At 39.2% G+C, this 14,911-nt stretch overlaps 2 protein-coding genes across 2 annotated transcripts in view; both read right to left on the bottom strand.

The window, feature by feature from the left end:
* The window catches only part of Chsy (Chondroitin sulfate synthase), a 99,028-nt gene extending 94,862 nt beyond the window's left edge, over positions 1-4,166 (bottom strand). The window contains exon 1 of the mRNA XM_089736292.1: positions 2,903-4,166. Within this exon, the coding sequence (XP_089592418.1) occupies positions 2,903-3,670 (768 nt within the window). The 5' untranslated portion in view covers positions 3,671-4,166. The remainder of the gene's footprint in view (positions 1-2,902) is intronic.
* Positions 4,167-11,543: 7,377 nt separating this feature from the next.
* LOC114240337 (uncharacterized) lies at positions 11,544-14,716 on the bottom strand. The gene is made up of 2 exons (XM_028170853.2): positions 12,985-14,716; positions 11,544-11,750 (listed from the first exon to the last, which is right to left on the bottom strand). The coding sequence occupies exons 1-2, from the start codon at positions 14,446-14,448 to the stop codon at positions 11,625-11,627; spliced, it is 1,590 nt and encodes a 529-aa protein (XP_028026654.2). The 5' UTR covers positions 14,449-14,716; the 3' UTR covers positions 11,544-11,624.
* Positions 14,717-14,911: the final 195 nt, after the last annotated feature.

Genomic DNA, 14,911 nt, shown 5'->3' with positions numbered 1-14,911 from the left:
CCTACACGACGACCTGGGCCTCGAATCTATCCAGAAATACATGAAGTCAGCGTCGGAACGGTACTTCGATAAGGCTATGCGTCATGATAATCGCCTTATCGTTGCCGCCGCTGACTACTCCCCGAATCCTGATCACGCAGGAGCCAGTCACCGTCGACGCCCTAGACACGTCCTTACGGATCCATCAGATCCAATAACCTTTGCATTAGACGCCTTCAGCTCTAACACTAGGAGCAGGCTTAAGGACCTCGGTAACCGTACTCGTCGAACTCGACAAAGAGTTCGCCGTGCAGCCTAACCCATGAATCAGCTCGCTGAGTTTCTCGCCGGATCTTCTCAGCGGGTCGCGATTCCGATCCGGTAGTAGATTCATTCGCGAAGCAGCTACTCTTGAGCTGTTAGGTCTCCTTCGGAGGCGCTCGGGTAGCTGTTAGCAAATCCCACCTCTCCTGGCTGAGCCTTTGCTCGCCCACGTGTCCTGGTGAAACTGGAAAGGCCTCCGGGCCACCAGTAATCTTTCAATCATAAATAATTTATTAGTTTTTGTTGACATAATTGATTTTTCTTGGTTCTCAATGATCGAAAACACTGTACAATCGAACACGATTATTATAGCAATATGTTAGGATTGCTTGACAGCTATAAACATATAGCCAGGAGTGGAATTTTAAATAAAGTTATTCACTAAAATTGATTTATATTTCATGATACTGGTGGTAGGGCCTCTTGTGAGTCCGCACGGGTACCACCACCTTGCCTGTTTCTACCGTGAAGCAGTAATACGTTTCGGTTTGAAGGGTGAGGCAGCCGTTGTAACTATACTTGAGACCTTAGCACTTATATCTCAAGGTGGGTGGCGCATTTGCGTTGTAGATGTCAATGGCTCCAGTAAACACCAGGTGGGCTGTGAGCTAGTCCACCTATATAAGCAATAAAAAAAAAATTACACAAAAATTTAAAAAAAAATTGTTTTAGTTAATAAGCTAATAAAACCACTCACGGCCCATATGGTTATGAGTGGCTACCGAAGGTTATAGGAATCACTTTATGGGTGATCATCCACCATCAAACCTCCGATGCTTTTAAGGCTAAAGCACCGCTCATCGTTCTCGTCGAATGCGACGAAGAGTGTGACGTTCAAGCCAGCCCATAGACACAGCCCATTGAGTTTCTCGCCGGATTTTCTTAGTGGGTCGCGATACCGAACTGGTGGTAGATTCAACGAAGCATTGTTCTTGCTAGGGAAGATAAATAAACGCATAGTTTCCTTGTGTCTGTGATCTATACGAGATATCAGCGCTAGCTACGCAATTGTTTTACGCCTTTTAGTTTTATTAATCCCAGCTAAATCCTTGATCGTGAAATCTGCTCGTCTACACGTGATACGATACATTTTCTTAGAAAAAATTGGTACCCGCCAATACGAAACAATCCCTTAAGAGAGGCAGTCACGCAACACACTTCGTTGTAAAGAATCAATTGTGAGTGATGTTTTCCAACTGTTTATTGTCTATTTATGATCCAGTTAAATGAGAAACCATAATTTAAGTCGCTTTGTCGTTTAGGCTACTTTTTCACATACTCAAAATTTTAAAATCTACAGAATAAAACCTACGTTTACTTAGTTGTTTTATTATCTGTGTTGAAAATGTTCATTATTTAAATATTATTCGGTAAAAAAAAATATTAACCTTTTTGTCCAGTAAGTATTTAAATTAAAGTCAGTTTTATTACAAGCACTAAACATCGCAAATTATGCATTTTCACTTAGAATTCTAATCTACAAAAAGCCGAGGCTACTTTTTCACAGACTAGAAATTTTAAAATCTACAGAATAAAACCTATGTTTACTTAGTTATTTTATTATCTGTGTTGAAAATGTTCATTATTTTAATATGACTTTTTGGCGGGAACGCGAGGAGTGAAGTTGTGTGATTTGTTTTATTTTGTCTATTTAGTGTTTCTTCAGGTTTAAATGTGTAATAATGGTGGTTTATTAACTGTTTAATATCTGTGAAAGTGCACAAATGTGGGAAAATGAAACAAAGCTGCTGGACGTAACTTCTCAGGTTCCTCCAAAAAGTCCACTGAAAAAATCTCAGTAAATGACCACCATTTTACTGCGATTATATTTCATCCCATATCATTTCATTTCATTAAATTTCATCTCAGTTGATTAATGTCTCAAATTAATCATCTTCATTTCATTTCACTCCATATTATCATTTTTCATAAAATTAAGAATATAAAGTAACATAACACATGACTTAAAGGTCTTAGTTACCAGGTCATAAAATCTCTTAAAAAAAAAATATATTTAAATATTATTTGTCAATAAAAATTATCAACCTTTTTGTCCAGTATTTAAATTAAAGTCAGTTTTATTACAAGCAGTAAACCTCGCAAATTATGCATTTTCACTTAGAATTCTAATCAACAAAAAGCCGTTAGTATTTACGCGTGCTCCTAATTAATTCTAATTTAGCTAATTATTCGCAAATAAAGCTGCGACAGGTTCAGCGCACAAACAGAGGTGCGCCTGAGTCACGTTTCCGCTTGATTGTGACAATACCTTTAACATTTTTGGATTTTGGTTTACAAACGCAATAAAAACATAGGTTATCTCTGATTGTCACAGATAATATGATATGAATCGATATTGACAGTTTGTAGTTTTACATTATGAATACAATAAGTACGAAAATAACTTTAATGATTCAAAATAAATTGATGATTTAAATCGTGTTTTTTGATTTTTCTTGTTCTTCTTTTCTTTATAGAAATCCTTTGCTAAATATAGACAGTTATAGTTTTCTTTCTTTTTAAATTTTATTTCTAAATGTTTTCATCTTGAACTGGATAAATTCATAACAATCACATTTTAAGAAAGATCAATACTCACATCATAACTCCAAGTACAGGATACACCGGCAAACTTGGCGACACAGCGACCCAGCTCCACGTCCTCGTGAGTGGAGTACAGGTGCTTCAAGCAGTACTTCACGTGAGGGGCCACTCTCCGCAGGGTCTCACGAGAAATCAGTACACCAGGACCACCCATACAGAAGTTCTCATTATAGTCCAAAGCTAGCACATCTTTTTCATCGTTGGTTCCCCTACCAGCTTGCCCTATGAACTGAGGCTTGCGGCTGTCCACCGAACGCAGGAATTCCTCTAATTTATCACCTCTTACGTATACATCATCGTCCGCTCTCATGAACCACTCGAATTTCTCCCCATACTTTTCGTACATGTGCAACAACATGAGGAAAGATTTTTTCTGAGGAGGATAACTGTCGTCTACGTTGCGCAGCGGCACGAGGGGCAGGCCCGGGGCCCGAGATACTTCTGAACTGAAAAACGCGATACGCCCCGGCAAGTCCTGGGCCCAGGTGTCGTACACTGCCCTCGCTCTCGTCGTCAAATATTGTTCGGCTGTCATCACACCGACAAACACTAGAGTTCTGTTTGAATTATGAACAGTCTCGTTCGGGTTGAGACCTATTAAGGCTAGCGGTTCCGGGTCCGCATACGAGCGGGCCGACTCCGGACAAGCCTCTATGCTCGTCCGCGAGGAAGTCCTCAAACACAGCTTGAGAAACACTCCGAACACGACGCCGGCCACGAGCCCAGTCACCATGTGCATCCACCTACTTCTTCGAGGCATCATGGCGGTACTGCAGAATCAACACTAGCAACCACGATCACCCGGCGTCCACATGTGTACGTTCCAGGAATAACGTTTTTATCCCTTTTTTGTATCGTCCGGGAGGGGTAGACATCAGCGGGCTGCTTTTTTGTTCGGTTGTCGCTCCCGTCGGGCGGGGAGCGCTCACATGGCCCCGCACGTCGCCGGCAGACCGTCGCGCAACTCGAAATCGAACTCTATCGCGATATCGCCGGCCTAAATATCAGATTTTGCAGATGTTATCGGTGCGAGCGCGGCGAGGCGCGGCGCCTGCGGTAATGCGACTCGTGCATGCTCCGCGTCGCAGCGAGTCACCGAGCCGAGCAGCTGTTATCGCGCGAGAACAGTTCGACTCGTGCGCCGCTCGCGAACCAACTGGACTGCTCCTCACAACAAAACCGAATCGTGCGGCGAGTGAGTGTCCGCCGTGCGGAATATGTCCCTTTCGCTCGTCCGCCCCTGCTCTATCTACGTCCTCGTCGGGCGCGTCGTGGGTCGCTCGATGTGAACTTGTCCCATTCATTGCGGCCAGTCTGAAGGCGTCGACAATAGACAATGCGGTATTCGCCTATTGTCTGCTGGGTCACCGTCTCGCGGAAACTCAATTTTTATGACCCATTTGGCGCGGTCCAGGAACTACGCGACAGCGGCGGAAACGGTTCCTTTACCTGTTTCGGCTCGTGAACAACCAGGTCGATTCGCGTGACGCCTCATGAAATGACCGCTTAAAAAATCGTCATTTTGCGCTGTTTTCCTCTGCATCATGCCTCATTTGATAAGTTGACAATTAGCGAGAGACCGCATTATCATTGTATCGATTACATTTTTGCTCTTAAATTGATGTGCGTCTGTTCATTGACCCATTTGACACTAGCTGAGTGCGAACGTACGATCGCTTAAGTGAGTTGAAACTGGAGTACTTTAAACTTTAGGCAACAATCTTATAATACGAAATATAAAATTATAAAAACTACGTTCCTTAAATATAACACAAAATTAATAAAACAACATAAAATATATTTTTCACAACGTATCATCATTACTACCACACAGGAGTAAAACACATAATAATTTATCATTATTTCTTGGCATTGACCCATTACATTACATTCAAAACGATAGCCCCTGCAACATGTAAGAAACCCTTAAATTAAGGTTTATAAGGTTGAAAGTAGGACTGGGTGTTTAAATTGAATACATGTGTACAAGAACATGGATACGTAAGATAAATCAAGCCTGTCTGGACTTCTGAAAAGACAAATGCGTTATTAAATGATTGAAAATGAAGATCTACGGCGATAAATCATTGATATTTTATTGAATAAATCGACGGTCCAATTAATTTATTGGTTTTATATCAATCTCTGGTCAGTCCACGCGAACTGACGGTAAATTGAAAATACGTAATTTCTAGGCGACTTCAATTGAAAACAGAAGACCTCATATAGAATTTGTAACGGGTTTTGTATTGTTAGCATGTCAATATTTAAACATATTTATTATAATGCTATTAGTATTTTATAACTATATATTGTAAACAAACTTGCTTTCTATAAACAATTTAAATTTGGCAGTGTCTTCATGTTCATAATAATAATTGTCCAAAAGTTAAAAGTAAATAATTTTAACAAACTTCAAAATAAAGGAATTCTCAATTCGGACACTGCCTATTTAATGTAAAATTTTAATCTCCATCCTCACTTTTTTTATTGCATACACGGGTAAACGAACCACCTGATGTTAATGTCGGCATCAACCTTGTGAGATGAGATCCAAGTCTTGATCGCATTGAATAATATTGCACGTAGGCTCCACCCTTTAAAACGCATATCGCATATCTGCTGCAGAACGCATATGTGCCACGCGGCAAAAATAGACAGGATCGAGATATTTACTCGTGTGGTCTCTCCTTCTCCCCTATAACCAGTGATGTAAAGGGCATTTACGAATCAAGGTGATTCCTTCGTGTAATTGTTACCATCGCAGCGCCTGCAGAGTCCATCCATACTACCTAAAAGCATTGCTATAATCCACTATGCGCTTCCAGATATCTTATTTATCATGCGGCTTAGGTATTTGTACCCTGAAAGGTGTTTTCTGAGCACTTATAATACTAGTATAGTAATCGGCACGAGTCGTGAGCTCTCGACAAAAGAGTGGGGGACCATCTGAGCAAACTTACACTTAGGGTAAAATTAAATGGATTGCTCTGTATTTGTTGTACCGTTATTTATAATTAAATTAACTTCGTTCAATTTTGGGATTTGTTAATGTGTTAGTATTACAATGTTGTAATAGTTGTAATTTTATAATAGTGCCCGGGGTTTCGCTCGAATTATGGTCAGATATAATCCTATTTTTAACCGACTTTCAATAGGTTACCAATTCATCCCGTTTTTTTTTCATTGAACATGTATGTTCTCGAGGTTTTACCGCTAATTTGCTTTTCCCGTGTGTTGACTGATATGGAAAAAATATACGAATTTATATAATTAACCTTTAGATTTTAGACGATTTTCATTGATTTCTCTGGTGCCAGGGAAACCATTTGAAAAATATACCTTAAGCTATTTCTAATTGATAAGCTTATAAGATAATCTTACACCTACTTTATACAAGAACTATGGAACTTATAAATAATTCCTTAAGTTATCTTTCTAGACGAGTATTGATCAATGTCCAAGACAAAAGACACACTTGTGGTACTAAATGTACATTTATCCATAGTATTGACAAGAAATTACCGCCCGGAAGAATTAAATGAGGTTGAGAAAAAATGTGTGCTTAGTAAAATATAGACTTAATATTTAATATTGGACGAAAGTGTAGTTTGTTGCAGTGATGCGCGTACACAACACAGGGAACCAATCACAACTGACGGCTTGTGACGCAACTCCAGAAGATCCAATCACATTTTTTTTATTACTTTTTTATTGCCTTTGTAGGCAGACGAGCATACGGCCCACCTGATGGTGAGTGGTTACCGTCGCCCATGGACTTCAGCAATGCCAAGGGCAGAGCCAAGCCGCTGCCTACCGATATCACATAATCGATATGGCCGACGCCACGGGGTTCTTGCCTCGTTTCACCAAATAGACCTAAAAATGCTCACGACTCGTGCCGACTTTTTTTTTTTATTGCTTAGAAGGGTGGACAAGCTCACAGCCCACCTGGTGTTAAGTGGTTACTGGAGCCCATAGACATCTACAACGTAAATGCGCCACCCACCTTGAGATATAAGTTTTAAGGTCTCAAGTATAGTTACAACGGCTGCCCCACCCTTCAAACCGAAACGCATTACTGCTTCACGGCAGATATAGGCAGGGTGGTGGTACCTACCCGCGCGGACTCACAAGAGGTCCTACCACCAGTAAGAAAAACTACTTACTTTGGTCCGTACTTAGCTTCCTCCTAGCCGCAAAAGATCAATAATTTAAAATTAAGTATTAGAATACCTTCAGATCCTATAATTACTAATCGACTTGTTCTGAGATAATAGAAACAATTTAAACAGTCATAAAATGTTTTTTCTATGTCCATATATTCTATCTTGGCGATATACATCAGGATCTAATACAACAAAATAGTTACAACATGCAATTAAATTTTTATTTATCGTTAAATCAAATAAGGATGTTCGTAAATGCATTTGTTTGGTACAAATATTATATCTGTTTAATGATAATTGTTCGTTTAAAGATTGTATCTTAGTTAGGGGAACTTTACTGAGCAATTAAAATGTGTCGTCGTCTTTCGTCGCAAGATAATCAATAAATTCGGATCGGTATTTGATGACATGGGCATATAGACAAGTCGTCGTGGCCTAGAGGATAAGGGGCCCGGTGTACTCAGATCAATAGATGCGACTATTTCGGCCTTCAAATGCGGCATAAAGACATCATTTTACTAAGAAAATACGTTGCTAACACTTTCGTCGCGCCCTTCGCATTGAAGATACCGCATCATGTATTTTATATATAGGTATTACTTGTGCTAGGACGTCTTATGAGTTTACTGATGGTAGGACGTCTTGTGAGTGCGCACGGTTAGGTATGACCACTCTGCTTATTTGTGCCGTGAAGCAGTAATGTGTTTTGGTTTGAAGGTTGGGGCAGCCGTTGTACTGAACCTAGACTAGAACTCATGTCTCGAAGTGAGTGAGGGCTTTCGTTGTAGATGTCTATGGGCTCCGGTAACCACTTCACACCAAGTGGACCGTAAACTCATCCACCCATCTTTTCTATCAGCCTACAGATGTCCATTGCTGGACATAGGCCTTCCCCAAACCTCGCTACAAAGATCGGTCCTGAACTGCTTCCATCCAACGGATCCCCGCGAACCTCAATAGTCCACCAACCTAGTAATAAAAAATTTAAAAAATATATATCACATGCGTAATTTATAAATTTCCGTGTAATATTTAATGCGTATTTATTGATGGCACATGCGGCCCTCGGCGCGCCCTGCTCATTTCTGACGAGAAACAAAAATGAATTGCGATTCGAAGGTCGTCGGAAAAGACAACTGTAGAGTCTACCTCACGTGGGTGATTCACGTTGTATTGTGATGTTGGATGCAAAGAAAATAAAAAAAATCTATTAAAATTTTATAGAATTGTGTTTGACAAACATCAACACAATCATTGCTCTTTTGTGAAGCAATGTCTTTGGTAGGGCTAGCGTTAGCAAATTCTCTCAGGTTGAACCCGTGAGATCACATATCCTTCCGGGCGTAACTGGAATCGTCCCTTAGACTACTAGCGAATAGGTAGGGAAAAAGAACAGTATTTTATTTATTATGCTAATACTAGCGACCCGCCCTCGCTTCGCTTCGGAAACTGTAATTTATTATTGATTTCTCCAATCCTCCTTCCTCTTCAATCACTCTATCTATTAAAAAAAACCGCATCAAAATCCGTTGCGTAGTTTTAAAGATTTAAGCATACATAGGGATATAGGGACAGAGAAAGCGACTTTGTTTTATACGATGTAGTGATTATCTCAAAAAATTGCGACCCAGAAGAACTGGCGAAAAACTCAGTAGGTTGTGTTTATGGGTTAGTTAGTTCACACGCCGAGTTCGACGAATACGGTGACCGGCACTTTGAGAACCTAAAAGCACCGAGATTCGATCCGACAAGGCATGTTTCGGACGACGGCTTTACGTCGCCTGATTCGGATATGGAACTGCTCCCACACGAAAACGCTCGACCTCATATAGCACAACAGACGGTCTCTAAGCTACAAAAGATTGGGTTAGAAGTTTTTCCGTCATCCACCGTATTCACCAAACCTCGCCATGAAGTTTTCTAAAGTTTGGAAGTTATTTTTATTTATTGCTAAGTGGGCTCATCCGGTGTTAAGTCCATAATTTGGACAAATTCTTGGGAGAAATAAAATCATTTTTTTTCCTACCTATGCTGATAGCCTTGAGAGGCTATTTCAGCTTCACCTTAACATGTAGGTGAGCTCACGGGGCTCAAACCGGAGTGTTGCTAACACTGGCCCTAGCAAAAGCAGTGCTTCGCAGAATCTACCACCGGATCGGAAACGCGACCCACTGAGAAGATCCGGCGAGAAACTAAGTGGGCTGTGTCTGTGGGGAAAATCAATACCCGAGAGACAATAGAAAAAAAGTAGAAGTATGTTAGGTCCCGAACACCTGACTTCTTAAAGAAGGGCGTTGAAAATTCACCCTGGCGGCACTGCTACTGACAGGGATTAATCGATGCCATGAGTGGATGAGAACTGGTCAGTTGCTCTACTTTACAAGTTTCCGTTTTTATTGATTTTGTGGTGATTTTGGTTGATTAATTAGCAAATATTTATAAAAAAATTACTATCTTTCTGTTCACTAAACGGCAATTTCGTAAATAAAGGCCGTTTAAAATTTGTATCTTCCACCATCTAAATACGAGACTCGGTTATAAAGCGAAAAAAAAATGTATGATAAAAATCAACTCACAATTAATAACTACTACTATTCACAAATACTACTGTAACTAGCCCCAAAAATATACACCTTATCGTTTATTAGGACACGTTTTAAATTAGGTTACAGAGGCTACTAACACAATAAGTACAAGATGAAACCGCAAAAATGTTCATAATCACATTAATCACGTCTAAGACCTTGAAAACCTAAAATACAAAGAACCTAAAATACGCAGTCTAGCAACATTGAGAGTATTTATTTATATAGTATTATGTAAAGTTATACCTATAGAATATATTATATTTCAGTATAATGGTATTGTAATAATATTTCCGCTGCCGTATCACTCTTGTCAGAGCGGTCGTGGTTGTCATTCAGTATCATTGCTGTGGGCAGATGTTATGCGCCTCACTAGCAATCGCCACTTCTCCCAGTTTGTGGTGAGCCTGGTACACTCATGCAAACAGCCGCCAACTGTCGACTTGACTCGGTCGGTCCATCGCATGGGCAACCTTCCACGCGGTCTAGTGCCTTCTACTTTGCTTTGAACGACAAGGAGCTCTATGGAGTCATTTCCTCGCGGGGAGATATTATATGTCCAAAAAATGATAATATGCGCCCATGCACGAGCGCCGAAAGAAGCTGCTTAAGCAGAGCTCTTTTTTTTATTCTTACCTAAGCTGATAGCCTTGAGAGGCTATTTCAGCGTAACCTTAACTACGAGGTGAGCTCACCGGGCTCAAACCGGAGTGATGCTAACACTGACCCTAGCAAGAGCAGTGCTTCGCAGAATGTACTCAGAAGAAACTCAGTGGGCTGTGTCTATGGGTTAATTCGCTCGTCGAACCCTTCGTCGCAAGCGACGGATACGACGAGGACGGTGACCGGTGCTTGTGGTGCATAAAAGCACCGCTAATGAATCGGGAGGATCCGTAATGACGTGTTTTGGGCCAGAGCTCTTGAAGAATACTGTGGTAATAGGTTAACAGTATTCAATTAAAGTATGTTAATACTACTTTGTTCTCCGAAACTTTTTGTTTTCATATCTAATCTCTAGTGCTCGTAATATGTTTGCTGTCTTTGTCCACAGTACTTCGTGACGTAAGTGCAAAATGTGAGACGACAATTAAGTTAAGTGGTTACTGGATAGACATCTACAACGTAAACCCACCTTGAGATATGAGTTCTAAGGTCTCAGTATAGTTTCAACGGCTGCCCCATCCTTCAAACCGAAACACATTACTGCTTCATGGTAGAAATAGGCAGTATGGTGGTATCTACCCGTGCGGATTCACAAGACGTCCTACCACCGGTAATTACGCAAATTATAATTTTGCGGGTTTGATTTTTATTACACGATGTTATTCCTTCACCTTGGAAGTCAATCGCGAACATTTGTTAAGTACGCATTTCATTAGAAAACAGTTTTCGTATCTTTCCCCTTTTTTATCCACCCCTAGGTTATTCTCCTGAGTCCCAGATCCTAACTCCACCATGGCCAAAGTGGCCAGATGATTATGGTTCTATTGCAGTACACGTCGTTTTCAGAGTTCCGTCTCGGCAGGTGTCGGATGCTCGGTTGAGCGCGCCTGATTCCCAGACCCCGTGTCTCCCAAAGGATGTAGGACTCTGCCCAAAACTTCAGGTCCAATACCAAAAACCAGAGAACTCATTCCACGTAAAAAAAGAAACACTTTGTGGAATACGCGCGTGGTTCCAGATATCTGCATCAACTCCGCTCCGGTGACGAGCGGAGCCACGTTACAAACGAAGCATTCCTCCTCAGAACACTCGCCCTTAAATATATGTTACAAAACAGAGAGCTGAGCTTCTGGGTCTACGGATCCCTCAGTATTTCCATTATCCTAAGACACGAAGCATCCCTATCTATTCAGTAATTGAAATAAATAAAAGAAAAATATTACATAATATTATATTCTCTGTAATATAGATTATTCTTTCACATTTACATACATTATTAAATTACCTCACTCTTAACAATTTACGTTACTAGTTCATCAATCGCTTTATCCCTGTTGAAGTCGTGCTTGGCGAGTGCTGATAACACACTCGCCTCCGAAAAGCCTAGATCCATCATCTCACCCACGACCAGAAGGCATTCTATCACCTGAAATTAATAAAGACAACATACACTCTCTCATGATCGTTTGACAACTAAATAACTTTGTTTTATTGATTGTAGGCTATGGATCCATTCTAATAGTAATCTCTAACAGCTAGTTGGAAATTCGGTTTTTGGCTATATAGTCCGCACACAGCACAGCTGGTTTTAACTGCCCTTAAACTTAACCAATTTGACTAACTGTTAAAGAGCAGGCGGACAATGAACTCATGCACCTATTTAGACAATGAAAATAAATCACACCATTATGAGTCAATAGACATTTGTCAGCCAAATATGATATCTATATATGAATATGAAGGACAGAATTGGGGACTTCATGTCAAAATAAATGTTTAAATCATTGGTTTAAACTAACCAGCTGTGTGCGATAAAAGAAGTATAATATTACTGTTATAAGTTTACCAAGGCCAATTGAGTTGATGAAACTTAAAAACGAAAAAAGTGGGCTGATGAAGAACTTATTAACTACGAAAAATGGTTTTGTGAATACTTTTTCATCAAAAAATTTGTTATTTTCCTACAGATAGAGAAATGTCTGAAATCAGTCATGTAAGTAAAGTAAAACTTTTGTTATATAATTATAATCGTTCACCAAACTTGAGCATGTGTCAGCTATGTATGTAATTAGAAAAAATACTATTCGGTACCAAGATTCGGATCATAACATAGTCCATGATTCAATTGTAAGGAACCACCCATAGAGTTCAATAGTTCACAAAAATTATTAAATTTCTGCCAACTTTACTTTAAACTTCGAATTTTAATTGCTTATTGTTGTTGGCTTACAAGAAATTTATTTATCTAACTGAATTTAAGCGGAACTGTGATTGATAATATCGGTCACTATCTATTGTTATCAGTCATAAACACACTTCACATGAGAAAAGGATGAAAAATTAATTTAAAACAGAACGAAGTAGAAAGAAAGATCTACTAGAGCCGGCTTCAGGTCTCTCTAGCACATCCAGAGATGCAGTGTTGAAAAATATCAGAAAACAAATCGATTGAATACCTTAAATAATTAACATGAAGAAAAAATGAAAGCCTCTATAACAATTTCATCTAAGTTTTGTTACTCACATTCATAATAAGCGTAAATTCTGTATTTCACACACTAATAATAACAAAAGAATATTGCTTTAAAAAATGACATTACTCACACAATGATACTTTGTCAATCCATACTTTAAATCTATTTATAATTTATTGTTCTCACCTTTTTATCATTTTCACCTACTAATGTACATACTCTCACAACCCTGTCCAAAGAGAACCCCATCCCATGTATTCTCTGACACATGCCTTGAAGTTTAGGAGGCAATTTATCATAGGGATTGGGTAAATGCTCAGACTTCTTTCTTCTTCTTTCACTCTTCTTCTGTTTGCTGGAAGATGGCTGTGGAATGTTTGCTGGAGCGGGGCTTACGTTGTAAGATCTATCATTCATTTTTAATTTGGCAAGCTCTTCATTTAGTTCCTTGACAATATCTGGTACACTACGGGACCTTGACTTTACTATCTGAGAACTGGGCAGTTCCTCTACTTTACAAGTTTCCGTTTTTATAGGATTTTGTAGTGAGTGCTCCTCAATTTCATTGGGTTTATAGCCTAATTGATACTGAGCTGGTGAATACTGATAATAGTAAGGCTGGGATGAGCACTGTGCATCATTAGAAACTTTTATATCTGCTGATATCACTTGATTACTATAATAATTGGGTACTGTGTAAAGGTTAGGAGAGGCATTGTACTGGTAATTCTGTGGAACATTAGCATTATCCAATTCTGGAGCATAGTAATTACTTGGATAATGATGTGTATACACCAAGCCTTGCTCTTGTGTTGGCTGCTCCACATATGAATTAGGTAAGTAAGAAATTCCTATTTGAGCTTGAGAGGCACAGTTAGGTACCCCATAACCTTGCTCTATTAAATGGGGTTGTTGTGAACAGCTGACAACAGATTCTTTTTGACTTTGTAATACTTGAGCTAGTAACTCCATATCATTTATAGTTTTCAACTCAACATTATCAAAAGGGCTGGATGTATCATTTTCAAAATCTCTATACGTCAAGGTGTCTATATTGTGATTGTACTGAATTTTGCTCACTTTAGCATTTAATTTGTATGTTTCTAATGGATCAGGGTCATCTAATAGACTTCCTTCATAATTAAACTTAACAAGTGTTGGTTGAAGAATGTTCTGCGACTCATTTGCAGTTGTTGCAGGTATTATATTAATATCTGTTATGCTAACTTCAGCAGTTTCTTTTGTATCACCTATGTTACTATCACAGTTAATTTCATTTTTCTCATCCGAAGTCAGTGGATTTATCTCGTCTGTACTAGGGTAAGACACTTCAGACACATTAAGTTGTTTCAACCTTTCTTTTTCCTCTGCCAAAGCTATGGCATCCAACTTCTTCTGTTTTGCTTCTTCCAACAGCTGTAATCGATGTTTCCTTTCGTTTTTCTTCGTCTCCTTAATCCTTCGCAGCTCTTTAACCTTGATAAGGACATTCGACTCGAAACTAGAACAATATTTAACGTTGTCCACAACATTTTGAGCTCTGATTGGGCATTCTATTAAGGTGTACGGTAGCTCAATACTTGGAGGTTTTTTGTATTTTTCCGATATTTTAACGGGCACTCCGTCCATGAAATCGCCAAAATGTGACATATCAAAGCTGTATGTCAGAGCGATAATCAAACAATGATAGTGCAATGTTTGTTTCTTTCAAAACTATCACTTTTAAGGTTAAGTAGCCACCGTCAGACGTCATCACTTATCACATCAGAAATTTATGATGTATAAATCACAATTTCAAGACTTCTTTCATCTTTTCTAAACAAAAAATGGTTTTGTAGATGTTTTTATTAAATTTCTCAATTTATTTGTGACTTTGTTAGGATTTTGACAGTCTTGTATTGTCATTTGTCAAGCCTGTCACAATTTTTTTTTTAATTTTGTTGAAGTTTTATAGACCTTTTACTTCAGTGGGTATGTAGTACCGTAATTAATATATTAATCTGTAGTGGAAATCCAATCTATCCTTATTTTTTTTGTGTGGCAATTGGCTTCTTGTTATGCCATAGCAGCCAGAGTAGTGTTAAAAAAAAAATTAAAATGTCATGGAAATGAG

This window comes from Bombyx mandarina, chromosome 21 (genome assembly GCF_030267445.1).
Source record: "Bombyx mandarina strain Sakado chromosome 21, ASM3026744v2".
NCBI lineage: Eukaryota > Metazoa > Arthropoda > Insecta > Lepidoptera > Bombycidae > Bombyx > Bombyx mandarina.
The sequence above is the reverse complement of the archived record's forward strand: the minus strand, read 5'-3'. Positions and strand labels throughout refer to the sequence as shown.